At 41.4% G+C, this 25530-nt stretch overlaps 2 protein-coding genes across 4 annotated transcripts in view; both read right to left on the minus strand.

The window, feature by feature from the left end:
• The window catches only part of KLF5 (KLF transcription factor 5), a 61820-nt gene extending 44401 nt beyond the window's left edge, over positions 1 to 17419 (minus strand). Inside the window, exon 1 of the mRNA XM_063618771.1 lies at positions 17403 to 17419. The gene's annotated coding sequence lies outside the window, so the exon portion shown is untranslated. The remainder of the gene's footprint in view (positions 1 to 17402) is intronic.
• A 2828-nt stretch (positions 17420 to 20247) lies between these two features.
• PIBF1 (progesterone immunomodulatory binding factor 1) overlaps positions 20248 to 25530 on the minus strand; it is a 234306-nt gene continuing 229023 nt past the window's right edge. For all 3 annotated transcript variants that reach the window (XM_063618767.1, XM_055244706.2, XM_055244704.2), the window contains one exon: positions 20248 to 20528. In XM_063618767.1, the coding sequence (XP_063474837.1) occupies positions 20478 to 20528 (51 nt within the window). In that variant the 3' untranslated portion in view covers positions 20248 to 20477. The remainder of the gene's footprint in view (positions 20529 to 25530) is intronic.

Here is a 25530-nt window from a genome sequence, read left to right on the forward strand (position 1 = left end):
CACTCTGTTACCCAGGCTGGAGTGCAATGGCACCATCATGGCTCATCACAGCCTTGACTTCCCGGGCTCAGGTGATCCTTCCACCTCAGCCTCCCGAGTAGCTGGAACTACAGGTGTGTGCCACCATGCCTGGCTGATTTTTTTTTTTTGAGACGGAGTCCCGCTCTGTCGCCCAGGCTGGAGTGCAGTGGCGCAATCTCGGCTCACTGCAAGCTCCGCCTCCCGGGTTCACGCCATTCTGCCTCAGCCTCTCCGAGTAGCTGGGATTACAGGCGCCCGCCACCACGCCTGGCTAATTTTTTTTTTTTTTTGTATTTTTAGTAGAGATGGGGTTTCACTGTGGTCTCAATCTCCTGACCTCATGATCCACCCGCCTCGGCCTCCCAAAGTGCTGGGATTACAAGCGTGAGCCACTGAGCCCAGCTAAGAATACACATTTTTAAATCTCATTGTTTCTCTGGATAAACATTCTTGAAGAACTAATGAGTAAAAAGAAAAAAAAAGCAAAAAATTTTACCACCTTGTAACAGCTTATGTTAAACGTGCTTCAGGAAACTCAAGCTCTGTGACTCAAGAATATTAAACAAGTTTCTTTTCTAAAGCGCTTTGCAGAGCCCTTTAAATCTCCAAAAGAATCACAGTAGTATGAAACGTATGTCAAACATTTGACAGTACAGCTGTTTTATCCTGAGGCTATTGGCGGAACTAGTGTTCCTTCAAAAACACTTTGGGAATTGCTGTCTTTTAGTTGGGTAGGGAGCACTTAGATCCTCAAGCAAATCTATTTTTTTTTAAATTCTAAAAAAGCAAGTCTATTTTTTTAGGCTGTACTATTTGGTATAAGATTACAGTTAATGGCCGTAGAGTGTCCTAAAGTCAATCGCAGCATAAGGAGTTTGTAAAAATTTGCCACTGTCAGTCTATATATCCAGCAGCTCCACCACTTATAATGAGTGACTTTAGGTAAGGTTTTAAATGTATCTAAGCCTCAGTATTCTCATCTGTAAAACAGGGAGAATATTTACTGTATAGATTGTGGCAAAAATCAAATAAAGGTAGTTGGCACAGTGAGCTTAATAAGTGGTAGATCAAATTTTCTTATTGTTTTAAAGGAAACGTCTAGGTTAAAAGAGTGACCTTCCCTAGGTCACATAGCAACTCAGTGACGTTGTTAGAAAGAGACCAGGATTTTGGAAGCTTCTCACTATTGCTTGAATCCACTTCTATGAAGATACTAGAATAGATTATTAAACAAGTGATTTGTAAGAAGAAAAGTAATAACCACTTGAGACCAATGTTATTTCAATACAAGTGATTTGGGCTAAACTAAGACAAGCACTTAAAAAGAAACAGTGCTATTAAATTGGTAGCCTGGGGGGATGCCAGAGGCATGAGAAAAAAATCTTTGGTTATTCTTTTTCTCCTCCCACCCCCTCCACGGATGGGGGAGGGATGGAGATTGCAAAGGGAAGGGGGTTTCATCTTTAGTTATTCTGTGGAGTAAGATGGTGAAAGGTGAATTAGCTCACAAGCCCGTACAATTTCTTTCTTTTTCTTTTTTGTTGTTGTTTATTTATTTATTTATTTTATTATGGTGGCGTGGTGGGAGCGAGGGCTCCGAGAATCACCTTTTAAAATCTAGCTGGATGTTCCTGACAATTTATTTATAGCTATTTGAAATAACTGACCCAGAGAGTGATTGATTTCAACTTATAAAGAAATGTTTCACATTTGTCACAAGGCTTCCTGTTGGGTTCTCTCTTGACAATTTTTTTTTTTTTTTTTTTTTTTTTTTTGAGACGGAGTTTCACTCTTTTTGCTCAGGCTGGAGTGCAGCGGAGCGATCTCGGCTCACTGCAGCCTCTACGTTCTATCTCAGCCTCCCAAGTAGCTGGGACTACAGGTGCATGCCACCAGGTGCAGCTATAGAACCCCATTTTTAGAGATACATGGGGCAAACTAGAACGCATCTACTAGGCCTCTCACAGTGCTAGGATTACAGGTGTGAGCTACCACGCACCTGGCCTTGTTTTTTATTAATTTTTATTTATTTATTTATTTTGAGACAAGAGTCTTCTCTGCCACCCAGGCTGGAGTGCAATGGCGAGATCTCGGCTCACTGCAACCTCCACCTCCCGGCTCAAGTGACTCTCCTGCCTCAGCCTCCCGAGTAGCTGGGACTACAGGCGTGCGCCACCAAGCCCGGCTAATTTTTTGTATTTTTTAGTAGAGACAGGTTTAGCCAGGATGGTCTTGATCTCCTGATCTCGTGATCCACCCGGCTCGGCCTCCCAAAGTACTGGGATTACAGGTGTGAGCCACCAAGCCCGGCTGGATAACTTCTTTCACATGTCACTGCCTTTAATGCTCTCTATAACCTATTAGGCAGGTACAATTATTACAATTTTCCTCCCCTCCCCCCAAGACAGAATGGGTTCTGGCACCCTGCCTGGAGTGCAGTGACCTGATCACAGCTCATTACAGCCTCCAACTCCTAGGCTCAAGCCATCCTCTGACCTCAGCCTTCCGTGTAGCTGGGATTATAGGAGTATGCCACCACACCTGGCTAATTTTAATTTTTTAATAGAGACAGGGTCTTACTATGTTGCTCAGGCTGGTCTTCAAATCCTGGGCTCAAGGGATCCTCCTGTCTCAGCCCTGCAAGGTGTTAGAATTACAGGCATGACCCGCAAAGTCCAGCCTAATTCTTTGAATTTTAAAGATGAGTAACTATGGCTTAGAGAGGTTAAGTGGTCACACATGTAGTAAGAGGTGGTGCTGGAATATAAAACCGGAAATATGAAGACACAGAAAAGGGATTACTTTTAATCACCATAGCTTCCAGAGACACATTAATGCCAATGGATATAGGATCAAAGAAGTATTTAGCTGATGGATAGTCCACAAAATAACTGACATGTACTCCAAAAATATCAGTGTTATAAAAGACAGATTGAAGAACTATTCTAGATTAAAGAAGGTGTAAGAGACATGACCGCTGAATGCAATGAGTAATCTGAGATTGACTTCTCAACAGAGGGCATTATTAGGGCAACTGGGGAAATCTCAATAACATCTTTAGATTAGATAATAGTATTGTATCAATGTTAATTTCCTGATTTTGATCATTGTACTATGCTTATGTAAAAGAATGTTCTTATTCTTAGGAAATGTTCATGAAACATTATCAGTAAAGCAAAATCGTATCTGCAAAGTACTCTTAAAAGGCTCAGGGGAATAAACAAAAGAGACAAGGAAAAGGATAAAGTGATAAAATGCAAACATTTGGAGAATCTCAGTAAAGAGAAAATGGTAATTATTTGTATGATTCTTTTAACTTTTTTGTAACTCTGATATTAAGTTAAAATTAGAAGTTTCTAGGCTGGGCTCGGTGGCTCTTGGGAGGCCAAGGTGGGAGGATCGCTTGAGCCGAGGAGTTTATCAGCCTGGGCAACGTAGTAAGACCTCATCTCTACAAAAAACTTAAAAAATTAGCTGGCATGGTGGCATGTACTTGTGGTTCCAGCTACTCGGGAGACTGAGGTGGGAGGACTGTTTGAGCCCAGGACTTAGACCAGGCTGGGCAACATGGTGAGACCTTGTTTTTAATAAAAAAAAAAAAAGAAGAAAAGAAAAAATTAGCCAGATGTGGTGGCACATGCCTGTGGTCCCAGCTTCTTGGGAGTCTGAGGTGAGAGGATCACTTGAGCCCAGGAAGTTGAGGCTGCAGTGAGCCATGATCACGCCACTGTACTCCAGCCTCGGCAACAGAGTAATTCCCTGTCTCAAAAATAGAAAAAAGTTTTTAGAGGGCCCCGCCTACAGTCCCAGATACTAGGAGGCTGATGCAGGAGGATCTCTTGATCCCAGGAGTTCAAGTCCACCCTGGGAAGAATAGTGACTCCCATCACTATTAAAAAAAAAAGTTGGCTGGGCACGGTGGCTCACACCTGTAATCTCAGCACTTTGGAGGGCCGAAGTGGGCAGATCACCTGAGATCGGGAGTTCAAGACTAGCCTGGCTAACATGGTGAAACCCTGTTTCTACTGAAAATACAAAAATCATCTGGGTGTGGTGGTGGGTGCCTGTAATCCCAGCTACTCGGGAGGTTAAGGCAGGAGAATAGCTTCAAGCCGGGAGGCGGAGGTTGCAGTGAGCCAACATCGTGCCACTGCACTCCAGCCTGGGTGACAGAGTGAGACTCCGTCTCAAAAAAATAAAAATAAAAATAAAAATGTTAAAAAACATTTAAAAAATATGTAGGGCAGTAGAGCAATGAAAAAAAGTTAAGAGGAAATATTCCGTAAACAATGCGTAACACAGGAACTGAGGTAGAAGAGGCTTCAGGGATTGTAAAGGCTACAGACGAAGATTTGCAAATCATTCATGAAAATGCATGACAGCCGCGCACGGTGGGTCACGCCTGTAATCCCAGCACTTTGGGAGGCCGAGGTGGGTGAATCACCTGAGGTCAGGAGTTCAAGACCAGCCTGGCCAATATGGTGAAACCCCATCTCTACTAAAAATACAAAAAATTAGCTGGGTGTGGTGGCAGATGCCTGTAATCCCAGCTACTCGGGAAGCTGAAGCAGGAGAATCACTTGAACCCGGGAGGCAGAGGTTGTGGAGAGCCAAGATTGCGCCATTGCACTCCAGCCTGGGCAACAAGAGCAAAACTGCGTCTCAAAAGAAAAAAGAAAAGAAAATGCATGACAGTAATTGATGGATTAATCTCTCATCCATTCAGAAAAATACTTTCATCACTTAAATCTTAAAAAAAAAAAAAAATACAGTTAAGCTTGGGCAACATGGCGAGATGCTGTCTCTACTAAAAAAGATACCAAAAAAATTAGCTGGGTGTGGTGGTTCGTGCTTGTGGTCTCAGCTCCTTGGGAGGCTGAGGCAGGAGTATCACTTGAACCCAGGAGGCCGAGGCTGCAGTGAGCCGAGATCATGCCAGTGCACTCCAGCCTGGGAAACAGAGTGAGACTCCGTCTCAAAAAAAAAAAAAAAAAAAAAAAAAAAAGAAAGAAAGAAAGAAAAGAAAAGAAAAAAGAAAATTAAAAAATACAGTTGTACAACAATTAGAATTCATTGATATCTGTTTTTCCAAACTGACGGAGACTTTTTGGTTAAATAAATTAGTCTTTACTGACTCGGGAGGAACAGTATGTTTGAACAGAGACTAGACAGGTATCTTGAGAAGAGGAAGGGTGAAAAGAACATATTACAAGAAATCAAGATATGAGGACAGGCGAGGGGGCTCATGTTTATAATCCCAGCACTTTGGGAGGCTGAGGCAGGAAGATTGCTTAAGCCTAGGAATTCAAGACCAGGCTAGGCAACACAGTGAGACCCCAGCCCTGCAAAAAAAAAAAAAAATTAGCCAGGCATGGTGGCTCATGCCTGTAGTCCCAGCTACTTGGGAGGCTGAAGCAGGAGAATGGCTTGAGCTGAGGAGCTGGAGGCCACAGTGAGCTGTGATCACACCACTGTACTCCAGCCTGGGGGACAGAGACCCCGTATACAGATTTCATTTTTTTCAAATTATGTTTACTGTTGTAGAGATGTCAAGAGTTCAATAAATAGCACCTCTCTTTTCAGGCAGTGGAGGACAAAAGAGAGATTTAAAATATTACTTTTAAATTTAAAATGTTGGAAGTCATAATTTATTGTGAAGGCCAAATGGGCTTGAAGCATCCCCATTCCCACCCCCACCGTGTCTTCGACTTACCCACCAGTCACATGGGACGATGAAGACCTGCAACATGAGGAGTAAAGACCTGTCCCAGGAATAGACTAGGCTGGTGGCTGGTTCTTTTGTAGAGAAAAAACAGACAGGAAAAAGAAGAACTACATAAGTCAGTCCCTCAAAGGAAATGTAGCAATCAGACAGTCAGGAGACAGAAAGAGGCAGGAATATGTGGAAAAATCCACCCTTATGGAAAACAGGTAGAGTTTGGGGGCAGGGGAGAGAGGACACATTTATTTCCCTGTAATATTTTTTTCCTTTCTTTCTATTTTTTTAAAAATTTTACTTTAAGTAAAATAAAAACTTTACTTAAGTTCTTGGATCCATGTGCAGAACGTGCAGGTTTGTTGCATATGTATACATGTGCCACACTGGCTTGCTGCACCTTTTCCTTTCTTTCTTTTCTCTTTCCCCCTTCTCCTTCCCTTTCCCCTTCCCTTCCCTTCTCCTCTTCTTTTCTCTTTTCTTTTCCTTTTTAGAGACAAGGTTTCCCTCTGTTGCCCAGGCTGGAGTGTAGTCACAGGATCATAGCTCACTGCATCCTCTACCACCCAGCTCAAGCAATCCTCTCCCGTCAGCCTCCCAAGTGTCTGAGACTACATGCACACACCACCACATCTGGCTAATCTTTAAAATTTTTTGTAGAGATGGAGTCTTGCTACATTGCCCAGGCTGGCCTCAAACTCCTGGCCTCAAGAGATCCTCCGACCTAGGCCTCCCAAAACAATGGGATTACAGGCATGAGGCACCGTGCCTGGCTTTCCCTCTAATACTTTCTATCTCAAAGAAGAGTAGAGAAAAACAAGACAAAACATGGGACTCAGCTGAACACTGAAGAATGACTTTGTGGGAAGGGCTGAGGGAAAAGAGCATTTACACTGGAAGAAGAGAGAGACAAAGGCTTAGGAACTCAGTAGTAGTGGGTGGAGCCAGCGCGCTTTGGGAGAATAGTTTTACTTCAGTAGTTGAGGAAGGAACCAGGTTGTAATGGGGAAATGAGAGTGAAGGAGGGTCTCCTTTCTGTGTTTTCTCTTTTGTTCTTTCTTCAGCTGTTGGTATCTGTTGGGATTTTGTCTTGGGCCTCCTGCATTTCTCAATCCACACTCTTCAGGGATCATCTCATTGCTTCCCGTGCATCTCAGTATAAAGAGTACAACAAGCACAAAGGGGCTAACCTTGGAAGGAAGAAACTTGCCGTTTTCTGAGATCAGAGAAAAAATATGTTAAGATACTGAGCTGTTTCAGTGTCTAGCAATAAGGAGATAGAAAATGACCTTCCTTGCTTTTCTGGGTAATGTGGGAGGACAAAGGATTATCTAATTAGTTTTTAAAATTTGGTTCCAACAAAAATTCAATACAAAAAAATCAAAAGTAAATGTCACTTCCCTTCTTTTCTTTCTTTCTTCCTACCATTGAACAAAATTTGACAGGGGAGTCAATTGTTCTGTGTGCTGGGGATACAGCAGCAACAGAGATAAGACTGTTGGCTTTCATGGAATGTATTATATTCTATTTAGATAGGATAGGCAATAAGCAAATAAAAAAGAAAGAAGATAATTACAGATACTGCTCTAAAGAAAATAAAGAGAGAAATGGACTATAGAGTGATGTGGAGGTATAGGGGGAGAGGCTGAACACTAAGCCTCAGAATATTAATTTAAGAAATTATATATCTACATATTGAATACATTATACAATCGAGGTATTTAAAAAACAAATCTAGGGCTGGGCATGATGGCTGATGCCTGTAATCTCAGCACTTTGGGAGACCGAGGCGGGCAGATCACTTGAGGTCAGGAGCTAGAGATGAGCCTGGCCAACATGGTGAAACCCCATCTCTACTAAAAATACAAAAATTGGCCAGGCCTGGTGGCATGCGCCTGTAATCCCAGCTACTCAGGAGGCTGAGGCAGGAGAATCTCTTGAACCCGGGAGGCAGAGATTGCAGTGAGCCAAGATCACGCCACTGCACTCCAGCCTGGGTGACAGAGCGAGACTCCATCTCAAAAAACAAACAACCAACAACAACAACGACAACAACAAAAAACCCCAACAAATTTAAGATTATTTAGATGACAAAAAAATCATACCAACATTCTATAATTCTGTATATTTCTGCCTAAGGCCATTTACCCCGATCGTATAAAACCAAAACAAATAAGAATCAATTTTTTTGGCTGGGTGCTGTGGCTCACACCTGTCATCCCAGCATTTTGGAAAGCTGAGGCAGGCGGATCACGAGGTCAGGAGATCGAGACCAGCCTGGGCAACATGGTGAAACTCCATCTCTACTAAAAATACAAAAATTAGCTGGGTGTGGTGGCACGTGCCTGTAGTCCCAGCTACTGGGGAGGCTGAGGCAGGAGGATTACTTGAACCAGGGAGTCAGAGGTTGCAGTGAGCTGAGATCACGACACTGCACTCCAGCCTAGTAAGAGAGTGGGACTCCATCTCAAAAAAAAAAAAAAAAATAAAAAAAAATGTTCAGCTCAATTCACATATCTATATGACTGTTTGCTAGAACACTCACATGCTAAATTTTATTATACTTTTTTTTGAAAGAACAGGCCCATAAAGAATCTGTGACTAAAGACCCCACATGGAGCCAGGTGTGGTGGCTCAGTTCTATAATCCTGGCACTTTAGGAGGCCAAGGCAGGAGGATGCCTTGAGCCCAGGAGTTCAAGACCAGCCTGGGCAACATAGGGAGACTCTGTTTCTATTAAAAAAAAAATGAAAATGAAAAAAGTAAAAAAGATAAAAGGTTCCACATGGACTGGGTGGAGTGGCTCATGCCTGTAATCCTAGCCCTTTGGGAGGCCGAGGCAGGAGGATCCCATGAAGGCAGGAATTTGAGACCAGCCTGGGCAAATAGTGAGACCTGTCTCTACAAAAAATAAAAAAATCAGCTGGGAGTGGTGGCATAGGCCTGTAGTCCTAGCTACTTGGGAGGCTACGGCAGGAGGGTTGCTTGAGCCCAGGAGTTCAAGGCTGCAGTGAGCCATGACTGCACTACTGCACTCCAGCCTGGGTGACGGAGTGAGACCCTGTCTCTATTTAAAAACATAAAAATAAAGAAAAGATCCTACATGGACAAACATTTTCTGGTGTATTTGGCCATATAATTAATTTTGGCTAACTGGATGGACACACCAATTAATTCTATGATTAACACAAATTCAAAGCTGTGGACATCAGTGCCACACAAGTAAAGACCTGGCTGCAGTTCCTGCTTGCCCACTGATTCATTGATTCAGCTGTCTTGTAGTGTGTGTTTGTTGTTCTAAGCTCTGAGGATACCAGCAGTCAATATTACAGACATGTTATTTGCTCTCCTAGAGTTTGATTTAATGGACACAGCATTTTATCTTTCTTTTAGTCACCAAAGGTAATAGGAATTAGATAAATGTTTTCATTATTTGTTCGAGGTCCTTAGCATCATAGATTTGTTCTTTGCTCTAACTCCTGGTATTAATGAAAGCGCCAATCCTTCCCCCTCCCCCCTTTTTTTTGTGATGGAGTCTTGCTTTGTCTCGCAGGCTGGAGTGCAGTGGTATGATTTTGGCTCACTACAACCTCTGCATCCCAGGTTCAAGCAATTCTCCTGCCTCAGCCTTCCGAGTAGCTGGGACCGTAGGCACATGCCACCATGCTCAACTAATTTTTGTATTTTTAGTAGAGATGAGGTTTCACTGTGTTGGCCAGGTTGGTCTTGAACTCCTGACCTCAGGTGATCCACCTGCCTTGGTTTCCCAAAGTGCTGGGATTACAGGTGTGAGCCACTGCACCTGGCTGAGCCTTTTGAATATATCTTTATGTATAAGCATCTGAATATATATGTAAATATACTATATATATTTTTAGAAAATGCCAAAAGAAAGAAATTAACATTTTATAGAGTGGATAGTAGATCCCTGGAACTGTGGTAGTAACAGGTAATGAAAATGACCCAATCATACTAATAATAGTAAATCAAGATGATCATACCAGAAATAAATGGCAGGAACTGAAAGTAAAAGAGACACATTACGACTCTGATTGCAGTATTACAAATAAGTGAGGACAGTAATGAGAGAGAAGTCATCACTAGTTTATAATGCCTACACATATTTTAGAGCACAATTTAAAATGTTAGTGACATTTCTGCTAAATGTTTGCTACATAACATTAACAACTTGCTTAATAAAGCCCTAACAGATGGCATTCGGAAAATTACATATGCTGTGAACTTTGAAAGTTTGGGGGATAAAAATTTAATTTTAGATCCTCTAATTGTTCTATAGTTGTTAAAGAGAAGATAAAGCATGATTAGATATAGAAAAAATATTCAGTATTCAATAATTACAGGGCATAAAGTAACAAAGTTAAAGAGGAAACAAAAACAGATCCATTATTCTGATTCAGGTACCAATTTGTTAATTAAAGAAATTTTAAAAAGCTTTTTCAAAAATAGAAAGAGAGAGGGAGAGAGAAGGAGAGATAAGAGAGGGAGAGAAATAGGTATCTGAAAAGTACATGGCCTTGGAGAATTTCATAGTGCTTTCTTGAAAATGATGTCAATGGAAATAAATACCAACGATATAAATAAACCCTGTTATTTAAAGACAATGTTTGTAAGGTGATTAGAATGACTTTAATGACGCTTTAAAATGCAATTTCAATTGTATTTCAATGACTTGGTTGAGATATGAGGTACAGTCTTTTTAAAAATTTCTTTCATTTTTCTTTTCTTTTTCTTTCTTTTTTTTTTTCTGACCGATGGATTCATGTCCTAAGTACATTCTTTTTTCAGAGGGATGTTAAAGTATTCGAAGTCTGAATGATTACTGAATGATTACTCCAGATCACATTACAATAGCAACACTGGAAATAAATGAAATATAATTTGTGTTGCTGGTATGAGGCTTGAAGGTATTGCATGTAACATGTAAGAACTGGGGAAAAACAATCCTCTGTGAGTGAAACTATGAAGTCATCATTTCGTGGTTTAGAGCAGAGGTATGCAGTCATCTGGAAAGCAGGTTCACTGGCTTCCAGGTCTAGAAGAAATTAGCACACGTGAGACAATGTGGTAATGACAGAGGTGGATGGGGATTGCCAATCTGAAATCTATAAAATCAAAGTCTGGAGGAGAATGCATATCTTGGCAGTGTCTAGGGCAGTGGTCTTTAAAAGCTTGTTTTTGGCCATGAACTATAATAAATGCTTTTATTTTATTTAATTATTTTTATAGAGACGAGGTCTTGCTTATGTTGTGCAGGCTGGAACTCCTGGGCTCAAGGAATTCTCCTGCCTCAGCCTCCCAAGTAGCTGGGACTACAAGTGTGCCACTGCACCTGGTTAAGAAATACATTTTAGATGGGGCTTGGTGGCTCACACCTGTTAGCCCAACACCTTGGGAGGCTGAGGTGGGAGGATCACTTGAGTCTAAGAATTCAAGTCCAGCTTGGGTATCATAATGAGGCCGTGTTTCTACAAAAACAAACAAAAACTTAGCTGGGCATGGTGGCATGCACCTGTGATCCCAGCTACTTGAGAGGCTGAAGTGGGAGGATCGCTTGAGACCCAGAGGTTAAGGTTGCAGTGTGCCATAATTGTACCACTGCACTCCAGCCTGGGCAACAGAGTGATACCTTGTCTCAAAAACAAAACAAAACACCCCCCAAAACCCCCAACATCTTATATCACTATCTGCTTTCTCGCTTTGTGTGTGTGTGTATCAGAAACCTGAGATCTAGAGGGTGAGGAGGACTTAGGGGAGGTTAGTATTCTAGGTAGGCAGTATTCTAAGTAGAGAAGGCAGAATATGGTGAAGAGCCTGAGAAAAGAAACAGCTGGAAGAGTTTAAGGAATTCAAAAAAGGCCACTGAATACCATGGAGGAGCTCAAAAGAAGTTTGGGTTTGGATCAGGCAGGAGCTGTACCCTGTGGCCTGGGCAGTGTTTGCTGGAATGGTGTAGCCCAGTGAGCTGAGTGTGAGCACCTCTTCCAAGCCCCATTTTGGTAGCTCTACGCTGGCCATAGTGGGAGTATTCATTCATTCCATCCTGCCATGAAAATCTAGGCCCCATTGGCTGGGCGCGGTGGCTCACGCTTGTAATCCCAGCACTTTGGGAGGCCGAGGCGGGCGGATCACGAGGTCAGGAGATCGAGACCACGGTGAAACCCCGTCTCTACCAAAAATACAAAAAATTAGCCGGGCGTGGTGGCGGGCGCCTGTAGTCCCAGCTACTCGGAGAGGCTGAGGCAGGAGAATGGCTTGAACCCGGGAGGCGGAGCTTGCAGTGAGCCAAGATCGCGCCACTGCACTCCAGCCTGGGTGACAGAGCAAGACTCCGTCTCAAAAAAAAAAAAAAAGAAAATCTAGGCCCCACTATGAAAATCAGGATCTTTTTTCCTGGGAGCTGATGGTTAAACACTCATGAACACACCTTTGGGTTATTCTACTGCTTTTTAGATTTGTTGCATTTTTCTCCAGGGTTCAGGAGACAGAAACTATCCCCACAAACTAAACATCAGCCCCAAAGTTAATATTATGTCCCTTTGTCTTTTCTTTTTTTTCTCGCTATCTCACCTAGGCTAGAGTGCAGTGGCACCATCTTGGCTTACTGCAGCCTCTGCTTTCTGGATTCAAGTGATTCTCCTGCCTCAGCCTCCCGAGTAGCTGGAACTATTTATATTTTTAGTAGAGACGGGGTTTTGCCATGTTGGCCAGGCTGGCCTCAAACTCCTGATCTCAAGCAATCTTCCCACTCGGACTCCCAAAGTGCTGGGATTACAGGCATGAGCCACTGCTCCCAGCCAGGGTTTTTTGTTGTTGTTGTTGTTTTGTTTTTGTTTTTGTCAGCTAACATTCCTTCTCATTTATTGGAATTAAGTTTTGATTTTTTTGAAGGAAAAAATTGTAATTAAATTTTTTTTCTCTGTTTTTGATCTCTTTATTTTACATGACTGGGCATTTTAGAAAATTAAGATAAAATTGTGCTTTTACTATACATTTGTGCTTGAAACTACTTAGTAGTTTTTATGAAGCTATCAACAAGGAACATAACTGCTGTATTATAAGCTGTGGAACTGAATAATTTAAATGTTTAGAGCTTAAGACTTTTTTTGTTTTCTTATCAAGGGATATGTATGCATTTCCATTATTAGAAGAAAAGTGCATGGATATTTTGTATTGCTTCTGGGTTAAGAAGACAGTCATTTTTATTCTGTTCTATTCATTGCATTTCATTCTATTCGTGACAATAAAAAAATCTGGGAAACTTTTTCTCAACTATAGATGCCCTCCTTAAATATAAAGGAAGTGCCGGACATGGTGACTCAAGCCTGTAATCCCAGCACTTTGGGAGGCTGAGGCGGGTGGGGTGGATCACCTGAGGTCAGGAGTTCAAGACCAGCCTGGCCAACATGGTGAAACCCTGTCTCTACAAAAAATTAGCTGGGCATGGTGGTGGGCGCCTGTAATCCTAGCTACCTGGGAGGCTGAGGCAGGAGAATCACTTGAACCTGGGAGGCAGAGGTTGCAGTGAGTGGAGATTGTGCCACTGAACTCCTGCCTGGGTGACAGAGTGAGACTCTGTCTCAAAAAATAAATTAAATAAATAAATAAATAAAAACAAAGGAAGCATAGCATATTTAAAATGCAAGAGCTAAAAGGATTGGCTAAATTTAAGATACCTTTAGGAGCTACGGGCTGAGGACAATAAAATATATGTTTTTATCCATCTATTTAGAAATATTTGTTTATCTTGATGATGTTATGCCAATACAGTAGCTTTTAAATTATTTCTGAACTTGATAGTCTGTGAAGGCAGTAAGTGAAATATCTTTCTGCAACTATTGCAAACACTCATTATGATCAAATAGTTAATACTTTAAAAATTTGTTGGTGACGTACAATGTTATGATAAAAATTGTGGTGATTGCATTAAGGAATACAGTTTTTCTCTACCTCCCATGTAAGAAACAAATATTTTACATGGGTTTAGTAAAAAGCAAGGCTCATCTATTTGATCATTTAAAAATTTTGAATTATATTTATTGAAACATGACATACTGTGCTCTTACACCTCAACTGCATTTTGTTCTGTTTTCCAAGTTCATGTCTTATAAATCTCTTATATAAACTGTAGGTTAAATTCTAAATAAAAAATCACAGTGTAAAAAAAATCCATTCTTTGCTGTGGAGAAAGGCATGAGTAAATTTAGGAAGACCAGTTAGGAGACTACGGAAGAATCCTAGGGAGGAGGACATGATGGCTTGAGCTAAGGTGGTGTTAACAATTCACACACAGGAGATGAAACACACATGTAAAATCAGAGAATTGAAATCTTTACATTTTAAATTAGAATTGGATATATCAGTAGGAACTCATGAGTTTTTCCCTCTCTTTAAAAACGTATTATTTTACAGCTTTATTAAAAATGCCTCAAAATAAGGAAGGCCTAAAAGCAATTGTCCTTCCCAGTTCCCACAATGCTCCGTGTTCTGGATTTAGTCAATTGCTTCCTCCTGGTGTCCTTTAGCTTAATTTTCTCTTTCTTGTTTTGCCTGTAGATTGGAAGTTGGATCCAAAGACTCAATTTGATTCAGCTAAAATCTTTTTTTTTTTTTTTTTTTTTGAGACAGAGTCTCGCTCCATCGCCCAGGCTGGAGTGCAGTGGCACGATCTCAGCTCACTGCAAGCTCCGCCTCCCGGGTTCACGCCATTCTCCTGCCTCAGCCTCCCGAGTAGCTGGGACTACAGGTGCCCGCCACCACGCCCGGATAATTTTTTACTATTTTTAGTAGAGTCGGGGTTTCACCGTTTTAGCCAGGATGGTCTCTATCTCCTGACATCGTGATCCGCCTGCCTCAGCCTCCCAAAGTGCTGGGATTACAGGCGTGAGCCACCGCGCCCGGCCATTCAGCTAAAATCTTTAAAAAAATTTTGACAAAAATACTACACAGGTATTGCTTTATACTTCACATCACATAACATCACATCAGGAAGCACATAATGTCTGGTTGTCTCATTTTAGTGATACTAAGGTTGACTAGTGATTATAGATGGTTATGGCCTGATATAATATTCCCTATTATCCTTTTATCTAATTGTTTTAGCATTCATTGATGTTTGTTAAGTCATTTGCTTCATCAGGGCTTTCTAGATGGTGCCTGCCTGGCTGCCTGCCCGCCCACCCACCTTCCTTCTTCTCTCCCTCTTTCCTTCTTTCAAAAAACATCTTTACTGAGGTGCGACTGACATAGAATAAACTGCACATTTTGGCCGGGTGCGGTGGCTCACACCTGTAATCCTAGCACTTTGGGAGGCTGAAGTGGATAGATCACTTAAGGCCATGAGTTCGAGACCAGCCTGGCCAACATGGTGAAACCCCATCTCTACCAAAATACAAAAATTAGCCAGGTGTGGTGGCGGGTGCCTGTAATCCCAGCTACTCAGGAGGCTGAGGCAGGAGAATTGCTTGAACCCAGGAGGCAGAGCTTGCAGTGAGCCAAGATCGCGCCATTGCACTCCAGCCTGGGTGACAGAGTGAGACTCCACCTCAAAAAAACAAAACAAAACAAAATGTACACTTTAAAATGTACAATTTGATAAATACTGACATAGGTATACATCCATTAAACCATTACCACAATCAAGACAATGAATATATCCTGTCTTGACGTTTCCTTTGCCGTTTTGTGTATTCGAAAATTTTCTTTTTTTTTTTTGAGACAGAGTCTCACTCTGTCGCCCAGGCTGGAGTGCAGTGGCACGACCTGGGCTTACAGCAGCCTCTGCCTCCCGGTTTCAAGTGATTCTCCTGCCTCAGCCTCCCGAGTAGCTGGGATTACAGGCATGAGCCACCATACCTGGCTAATTTTTGTATTTTCAGTAGAGACAGGGTTTTGCCATGTTGGCTAGGCTGGTCTCAAACTCCTGACCTCAGGTAATCCTCTCGCCTAGGCCTCCCAAAGTGCTGGGATTACAGGCATGAGCCGCCATGCCTGGCTGGAAATTTTCACAATCAAAAGTAAAAAAAAAATATGAGGCAGATCAACAGGGCTTGGTAATTGAATGCTGGTAGTTAACAAGAGAAGGGTCTTGGATGACTCCTGGTTTTGTGGTATAAGTCACTGAGTAAATAAATGGTAGTACCATTTATTGAAATTGAAAACACTGGAGGAGAAAGTTGGTGAGTTCAGTTTTACACGTTAAGTTTGAGGTCACAATGGGACATCTAAGTATAAATGTCAAGTAGGCAGGTGGTTAAAAGGAACTGTCTGAACTGGAGATGTACATTTGCAAATATTGGCATTTAGTAGCTGAAGCCAGGGTGTAGAAATTATCTGAGAATAAGTACAGAATGGAATGAATAGGCTTAGGGGGAAAAAAGCTCTGAAAAATTCAGTGTTTTATGATCAGGTAGAAGAGGATGAAGGAGAAAAATATGAGTGTATAGTATGGCAAAAGCTAGGAGGAAATAGGGAGAGAAGATGCCAGGTATGCTGATTCCAGTAAGTCATATTCTGTATATCAGTTTTACTTTTCTCTCAGAAGTAATACATAAACATTATGATCTATGCACCAGTAAATATGGGCACACTCCTGAAAGATGTGTCATCTTTAGTGCACTAATACATTTCTGAGTCTGTAAAGCTGAGGACTGGACTGTGAGCTCTGTAAATCAACCAAAGTAAATGATACCATGGGATACTCTTGGTACTAGTTGGCTAGCTTTGTTGGTGATCTCTAAGTCTTAGGAAGTCTTTCTTTAGAGCATTTATGGTATTTATTAATTTTTAAAATGAGTTATATGAAAATAAAATATATTTCTCACTGATATTGGATAGGCTAATATCCACTGCTAGCCTATCCAGTATCAGTGGGAAAGTTGCAATAACCCCAATTTTTTTTTTTTTTTTTTTTTGAGACAGAGTCTCGCTCTGTCGCCCAGGCTGGAGTGCAGTGGCATGATCTCGGTTCACTGCAAGCTCCGCCTCCTGGGTTCACGGCCATTCTCCTGCCTCAGCCTCCCAAGTAGCTGGGACTTCAGGCACCCGCCACCATGCCTGGCTAATTTTTTGTATTTTTAGTAGAGACGGGGTTTCACTGTGTTAGCCAGAATGGTCTCAGTCTCCTGACCTCGTGATCCGCTCGCCTCAGCCTCCCAAAGTGCTGGGATTACAGGAGTGAGCCACCGTGCCCGGCCAATAACCCAAATTTTTATCCTGTAAGATGAGGCAAGGGAAAATAAATTCCTGACATCAGTTTCACTTGAGGACATTTCAGATATGAGCAGCAGCTTTTTATTTATTTATTGTACATGAAAGAGTATTTATTGAAAACATGGTTACTGACAGGAAGCTCCTGGCTGCTCTCTAGTTACAATCTTGGCTCACAGCTGGAAGTGCTACGTACTTTTTACTTTCCCCATGTTTTATTTTCACCCAAGTTTCCATCCTAGATAGGTAGATCTTATATAAATATATATACACGTCTTCATAAGTATGGCCTATAAATATATAGTACATTCTTCATTGGGTAGTACCTACCATGTCAGGCCACCAATACTGAACGCCAGTGGAGAAGCACCTTTTTCAAACAGCAGTATTTTTAATAAAAGTGAAATGTTTTTTCAAATAATTAAGTAGGAATTCTTACCTTTGTTAAATCTAAGAGGCCCACAGAAGTCTACCATAAAGCTATATAATATAGTAGCCTTTCTGGCTGGGCACGGTGGCTCACGTCTGTAATCCAAGCACTTTGGGAGGCCGACGTGGGTGCATCACTTGAGGTCAGGAGTTCGAGACCGGCCTGGCCAATGTGAAACTCCATCTCTACTAAAAATACAAAAAAATTAGTGAGACATGGTGACGCACGCCTGTAGTCCCAGCAACTCAGGAGGCTGAGGCAGGAGAATCGCTTGAACCCAGGAGGAAGAGGTTGCAGTGAGCCGAGATCGTGCCACTGCACTCCAGCCTGGGTGACAGAGTGAGACTCCAACTCAAAACAAACAAACAAAATATATATATATATATATATATATATATATAGAGAGAGAGAGAGAGAGAGAGAGAGAGAGAAATTGCGAGAGAGTAGCCTATCTCAGGATCTTAGCATAAAAGCGAATCTGGCTCATTAACAACAACCTCCCTAAAGTGTGGGAATCTTCCTTAACATTCCTGATGGATGATTATCCAAGTATGACTTATTGAAATCAGCACAAGTGGCATCTTCTTTATATATATAGTGCATTTGGAGTACTTGGGTCACTAGCTAATACTTTTTAGAAATTTCTATACTGAGGATGATGAAAGTAAACTCCTTCCGTTGGTGTTTGAGGTATCACAGAATTCTCAGGGCCCTTTGAGAAGAAGACAATTCAGTTTGAATGACTTACACATTTTAGATTTTTCTTGTTTGTTCAATGAAAGAATGTATGAATCAATAAAGTGAATACAAGCCATTTAGTTGGTTCTGAAAAGCTGAGTATATCCTGTTAACCTGGTAAGAACTATTGTAAGAGTCATGGAATTCTTTAGGAGTAGAGTCATCTCCCACATGGTCTTAGGATTCCTGGTTTTTCACCCAGGTGGCCTGGGTTCAACTATGAGTATGGGAACGCTAAGCTTCTGCAAAAAATAATAATAAAATAAATAACAAAGTTTCAGAACCATGAACTTGTCTTGAGCAAAAACAATGCAACTAACTATGCTAAGTCCCATAGCCCCCCTATCCACAAAGAAAAGGTGACAGAACAAAATTTTTGCTGGGAGGGTGGCTCGCGCCTCCAATCCCAGCTACTCACTCTGGAGGCTGAAGTGGGAGGATTGCTCAAGGCCAGTAGTTTGATACTAGACTGGGCAACAAAGTGAGACCATATCTAAAAAAATTAAAATAAAAATTTCCCCTGTGTTTCTTGCTATTGAAGTAAGCTTGAGAGCCAGGGATAGGAAGCAAGCGATGAGAAGCAGCATCGTGTACTGGAAAGAGCATAGCAACTTGGTTCAAATCCACTTCTATTTATCGTGTGTGTGATCTTGGGCCATTTAATTACCCTTACTGAGTCTCGGTTTCTTTCATTTTAAAAATGAAGATAATGCTTACTTGGCAGAGTTACTGTGAAGATTACATAAAGAGTAGAAAGCATGTAACACAGAAACTGGCTGATAGAATGAGCTTGATAATGGTGGCTATTACACTTGCATTTGGGCAACATTTCATAAAACATTTATCAAGAAAAAATAAAAATGTTATGATTAATTTGTGTTTTTATTATTTTTAACTAAGAGCCAGGTGTGGTGACTCACACCTGTAATCTCAGCTACTGGGGAGGCTGAGGTGGGAAAATCACTTAAGCCCAGCCTGAGCAACATACTGAGACCCCTGTCTCTAAAAAAGTTTAAAAGAAACTAGCCAGGTGTAGTGGTATGCACTTGTAGTTCCAGCTATTTGGGAGGCTAAGGTGGGAGGATCCCTTTTGCCCAGGAGTTAGTTTTTTTTTTTTTTTTGAGACACAGTCTCGCTCTGTCGCCCAGGCTGGAGTGCAATGGCACAATCTCGGCTCACCGCAAGCTCCGCCTCCCGGGTTCACGCTTACCCTTAAGAAAGAATTATCCAGCCCAAAATGTCAATAGTGGGCAGGGTGTGGTGGCTCATGCCTGTAATCCCAACACTTTGGGAGGCCGAGGCAGGTGGATCACCTGAGGTCAGGAGTTCGAGACCAGCCTGGCCAACATGGTGAAACCCTGTCTCCACTAAAAATACAAAAATCAGCCAGGGGTGGTGGCCGGTGCCTGTAATCCCAGCTACTCGGGAGGCTGAGACAGGAGAACTGTTTGAACCTGGAAGGCGGAGGTTGCAGTGAGCACAGATTAAACCACTGCACTCCAGCCTGGGCAACAGTGCAAGACTCCATCTCAAAAAAACAAACAAAAAAATGTCAATAGTGGTTGAAAAACCTGGACATACATCTATATGTGTGTGTATATATATATATATTTCTTTCCTTTTTTCCTCTCTCTTGCCTCCTTCCTTTTAAAGTATACAACTTCAATGAGAAATGGAGCATATTTCATGACAAAAGAAAATCCTATTGATTTTTTTTCTGACTAGAAATCTGATCCATATTGCATCTGGTCCAACAATGTTATGACTGATGTAGCAACAGACTTTCCACCCAATTTTCACTTTACCAATGGAATAGCAGACTTTCTGCCAGATTTTATTGGTTAATGGTAATATAAAATATAAGAAAAAAAACAGAACTTCAAAAAAGAGTAAACAATCTGTATCCATCTACATGGTATCTGACCACCATTACTGGGCTTTTGAAGTACCTTGTAGTAGACTTCACAAATGATTCTTAATTTTTAAAAATGCAAAGTGTCTTGGTATTTGTGTATGACATTTAAACTCAGAATTTATGTAGTATAGAAAAATACTCACCAAAATATTTATAAGCCACACACTTAAAATGCATTGAACATTTATGGAAGCTCCAAAATTTAAACCATAGCATATATATTTATTTTATAAAATAGAAAAAAATATATAAAGTATATTGTTTGTTCTTTATACATTTTGATTACACTAAATTTGTTAATTTAATATTAGTTCAAATAAACATTGTTATTTAAAAAATGCTGAGTACATGATTAAGATGAATTTTGTTTTCCATCAGAAAAAGAACTTGAGGAGTACAAAATGGTCTACAGGTGCTTCCCATCCAAAACACTAGGTCTTCATCTTTTGTTTCTTAGACCACTCAGGTGCTTCTTTTTTAGTCTGTTTAAAAAAAGAAAAAGAAAATCCAGTAAAATGCTTACAAGGAGGACAAGAGAGGCAATTCAGGAACTATATACATTGAGGTTTTTTTAATGTAAACTATACTAAAAAATTGCTTTTCTCAATTCAGAAAGGATACTTAAGGGCAAAGACTTTGTCTTTTGCCATAAATAATCTCCCAGCTGGTAGGTATGCGGTAGAAAAAACATACATCTGTGTCTTCTTGCTCAAAGCCTATACTTAAGATTTTCTGGGGATGTAATTATTTTACGAATTGATTTTATTTTCAAAGAGAATTATAAAAAATCAAGCACATGACTTCTTTTTAGTTGTCTCATCTATATAGATAATAGATATTCATTCACTCAATAGATATTAAATAATTACTGTATCCAAATTATTGTGTTTTAGATCTTATGAATTTCTAAGTATTTACCAGAGTACTTCTTGGGTTTATTACTCAATCATTTCAGCCTAAAAGGAGACAGGCTGTACAGAATAGAAAGAAAAAGGCAGGGAGGTGAATTACAGAATAAAACATTCAGAACTTCACTGATTCCAGTCAAAGTGTCCCATTTTGGCTGGGTACGGTGGCTCATGCCTGTAATCCCAGGACTTTGGGAGGTTGAGGTGGAAGGATTGCTTGAGCCCAGGAGTTCGAGACTAGCCTGGGAAACATAGTGAGACCCCCATCTCCACGAAAAGAAAAAACAAGTTAGCCAGGCATGGTGGCATGCACCTGTAGTCTCAGTTAACATGGGAGGTGGAGGTAAGAAGATCACTTGACAATAGGTGCGGTGGCTCATGCCTGTAATAGCAGTACTTTGGGAGGCCAAGGATGGTGGATCCACTTGAGGTCAGGAGTTTGAGACCAGCCTGGCCAACATGGTGAAACCCTGTCTCTACTAAAAATACAAAAAATTAGCCAGGCATGGTAGTGCACACCTGTAATCCCAGCTACTCGGGAGGCTGAGACAGGAGAATTGAACCTGGGAGGTGGAGGTTGCAGTGAGCTGAGATTGTGCTATTGCACTCCAGTCTGGGTGACAGAGCAAAACATCATGTAAAAAAAATCACTTGGGCCCAGGAGGTCAAGGCTGAAGTGAGCTGTGATCATGCCACTACACTCAAGCCTGGGCAACAGAGCAAGACTGTCTTAAAAAACAATTGAGAGGAAGGTACAGAGATATCCCATATACTCTCTGGCTCCACACATGCACAGAGTCCTCCATTATTAATATCCCTTAGCACAATGGTACATTTGTTACCACTGATGAACCTACACTGACATATTATCACCCAAGGTCCATAGTTTACATTTGGGTTCACTCTTGGTACTATGCATTTTATGGGTTTGGACAAATGTCTATAGACAGGCATCTACCATTATAGTATCATAATAATATATAGTATCACATAATATTTTCACTGCCCTAGAAATCCTCATAGATTTTTGCATCTACATTCATGAGACATATTGGTCTGTAGGTTTGTTTTCCTCTAATATCTTTGATTTTGGAGTTAAGGCAATGCTGGCCTTGCAAAATGAGCTGGGAAGTATTCTCTCTGCTTCTATCTAACGAAAGAGACTGTAGAGAATAGGTACAATTTTAGCTGGGTGCTGTGGCTCACACTGGGAGGCCAAGGCAGGCAGATCACTTGAGTTCACGAGTTGAAGACCAGTCTGTGCAAGATGGCAAAACTCCATCTCTACAAACAATACACAAATTAGCTGGGCATGGTGGCATGCGCCTGTAGTCCCAGCTACTAGGGAGGAAAAAGGGGGAGGGGAGGGAAGGGAAGGGAAGGGAAGGGATTCAACAGTGAACCCATATGGGCCTAGTGCTTTCTGTTTTGAAAAGTTACGGAATAAATTCCTTCAATTTTTGTTTTTTCACTTCTGAAAAGAGTAATTTTGCAGGGTACAGAATTTTAGGTTGGTGGTTTTGTTCTTTCATAACTTTAAATGTTTCACTCCACTCTTTTCTTGCTTGCATTGTTTCTGAGAAGTCAGATGTAATCCTTATCTTTGCTTCTCTATAGGTAAGGTGTTATTTTCCTCGGGCTTCTTTCAGGATTTTTTTTTTTTTTTTTTTTTGAGATAGACTCTTGCTCTGTCACCCAGGCTGGAGTGGTATCATCATGGCTAAGTGTAGCCTCAATCTCCCGGGCTCAAGTGATAGTCCCACCTCAGCCTTCTGAGTACCTGGGAATATGGGTGCATGCCATCACTCTCAGCTAGTTTTTATATTTTTTATAGAGATGGGGTTTCGCCATCTTGCCCAGGCTAGGATTTTATCTTTATCTCAATTTTCTGCAGTTTGAAAATGATATGCCTAAGTATAGTTTTTCGTTTTTTGTTTTTTTCTTTTTGCATTTATCTTTCTCTGGGTCTGTGGTTTGGTGTCTGACATTAGTTTGGGGGAAATTCTGTCATTATTGTTTCAAATATTTCTTCTCTTTCTTTCTTTCTTCCTTCTAATATTCTCATTAAATACATGCTATAGCTTTTGTAGTCATCCTTTAGTCCTTGGATATTTGGTGTCTGACATTAGTTTGGGGGAAATTCTGTCATTATTGTTTCAAATATTTCTTCTCTTCCTTTCTTCCTTCTCCTTCTAATATTCTCATTAAATATATGCTATAGCTTTTGTAGTCATCCTTTAGTCCTTGGATATTCTCTTTTTTAGACGTTTCTGTTACAATACTCTTATTATTATTATTATTGGTGGAGACAGGGTCTTGCTCTGTTGCCCAGACTAGAGTGCAGTGGCATGATCATGGCTCACTGCAGCCTTGACCTTCTGGGCTCAAGCGATCCTCCCACTTCAGCTCTTTGAGTTGCTGGGACCACAGGTGTGCACCACAGTGCCTGGCTAAGTGTTTTTGTTTGTTTGTTTTTTTTTGTGTGTGTGTGTGTAGACAGGGTCTCTTATGTTGCCAAGGTTGGTCTGGAACTTGAACGCCTGGGTTCAAGTGATCCTCTCACCCTCCCAAAGTGCTGGGATTACAGGCATGAGCCACTGTGCCTGGCCTGAAATATTCTCAAGGTTAGAGATTCTTTCCTCAGCTACGTCCACTGTACTAATCAGGTTATCACATGCATTTGTTATTATTTTTTTTTTTTCTGAGACAGAGTCTCACTCTGTTGTCCAGGCTGGAGTGCAGTGGTGTGATCTCAGCTCACTGCAACCTCGGCCTCCCAGGTTCAAGCAATTCTCCTGCTTCAGCCTCCCAAGTAGCTGGGATTACAGGTGCCTGCCACCACACCGGGCTAATTTTTGTATTTTTAGTAGAGATGGGGTTTCACCATGTTGGTCAGGCTGGTCTCGACCTCCTGATCTCAGGTGATCTGCCCACCTCGGCCTCCCAAAGTATTGGGATTACAGGTGTGAGCCACCGCACCCAGCCAGCATTTGTTATTTCTATTACAGCAGTTTTGATCTCTAGTATTTCTCCTTTTTGGGGGGTTCTTTCTTAAGATTTTCATCTTTCTGCTCACAGTGCTCACCTGTTCTTGCACGTTGTCTACTTTATCTGTTGCAGCCCTTGGCATCCCAATCATAGTTGTTTTAGGTTCTCTCTCTCTTAATTCCAACATTTATGGCACAATTGACTCTGGTTCTGATGCTTGCACTGTCTCTTCAAACTGTGTTTTTTGGCTTTTAGTCTACTGATTAAGTTTTTCCTGATAACTGGACATACTGTACTGGGGAAAAGAAACTGCTATAAATGGGCCTTTGGTAATGTGGTGGTAAGCTGTGGGGGTAGGGAAGTCATCCTATGGTCCTATGATTAGGTCTCAGTCTTTCAGTGAGAGTGTGCCTCTGGAATATGAACTTGACACACGTTTCTCAGTTTTTTTTCCCTTCTTAGGTGGGCCGTGATGGCTAGGTGGGCTGGATTGGGTATTGGGTTTTTCCCAGGTCAGTTAGGCTTTGATAAAGCCCCAGCAGGGTAGCTTCTAGTTAAATAGTTTCTCCTGAGGGGAGACCTTGTTGAGAACTGAGTTCTCTAACATATTTCAAAATGTTCTCTTTTCCCTCCCACTGCTGGAAACGGAAGGGGATTTCCTCCCAATATTTACTGTAAGAACTAGGTCAAGCTTCTAAAGTTAAAATTCACAAGAGTGTGGGGGTTCCTTCTATGACTGGAGTTTTTAACTTTCAGACTTGTCCATACCTAACTTCTAGCAGTTACATTCAGGTTCTCCTACCCCAGCACTGGTTCCCATCCATGGGAGTTTTTGCTCTGATACATCATCATTCTCTGTATTGGCCTATCTGTCCAATTTTGGGGGCAGCAGTTTGCTTTGTGACCTCACTTAAGTATTTAAGAAAAGTTGGCTGGGTGCGGTGGCTCACGCCTGTAATCCTAGCACTTTGGGAGGCCAAGGCAGGCGAATTACCTGAGGTCAGGAGTTCCAGACCAGCCTGGCCAACATGGTGAAACCCCGTCTCTACTAAAAATACAAAAATTAGCCGGGCGTGGTGGCAGGCACCTGTAATCCCATCTACTTGGGAGGCTGAGGCAGGAGAATCGCTTGAACCTGGGAGATGGAGGTTGCAGTGAGCTGAGATCACGCCATTGCACTCCAGCCTGGGCAATGAGTCTCACATAAAAAAAAAAAAAAAAAAAGAAAAGTTAATGATTTTCCAGTTCAGCTTTTTATTTGTTGTTAAGATAAGGAAAAGTCAGCATAAAACTAGGGAACTGCATGATTCTTATACAATCAGATAGATTTGGGTGACTGGGAAAGGTGAGCCAGCTAAAAGTCTAGGGCTCTCACCATTCTTGGTCATAGAAGAACATGTATGCCATTGTTCCTTATTTTATTTATTTATTTATTTTCAGATGAAGTCTCACTCTGTTGCCCAGGCTGGAGTGCAGTCACACAATCTAAGCCCACTGCAACCTCCGCTTCCTGGGTTCAAGCAATTCTCCTGCCTCAGCCTCCCAAGTAGCTGGGACTACAGGTATGCACCACCATCCTTGGCTAATT

The sequence above is a fragment of the Symphalangus syndactylus genome, chromosome 15 (genome assembly GCF_028878055.3).
Source record: "Symphalangus syndactylus isolate Jambi chromosome 15, NHGRI_mSymSyn1-v2.1_pri, whole genome shotgun sequence".
Taxonomy (NCBI): Eukaryota; Metazoa; Chordata; class Mammalia; order Primates; family Hylobatidae; genus Symphalangus; species Symphalangus syndactylus.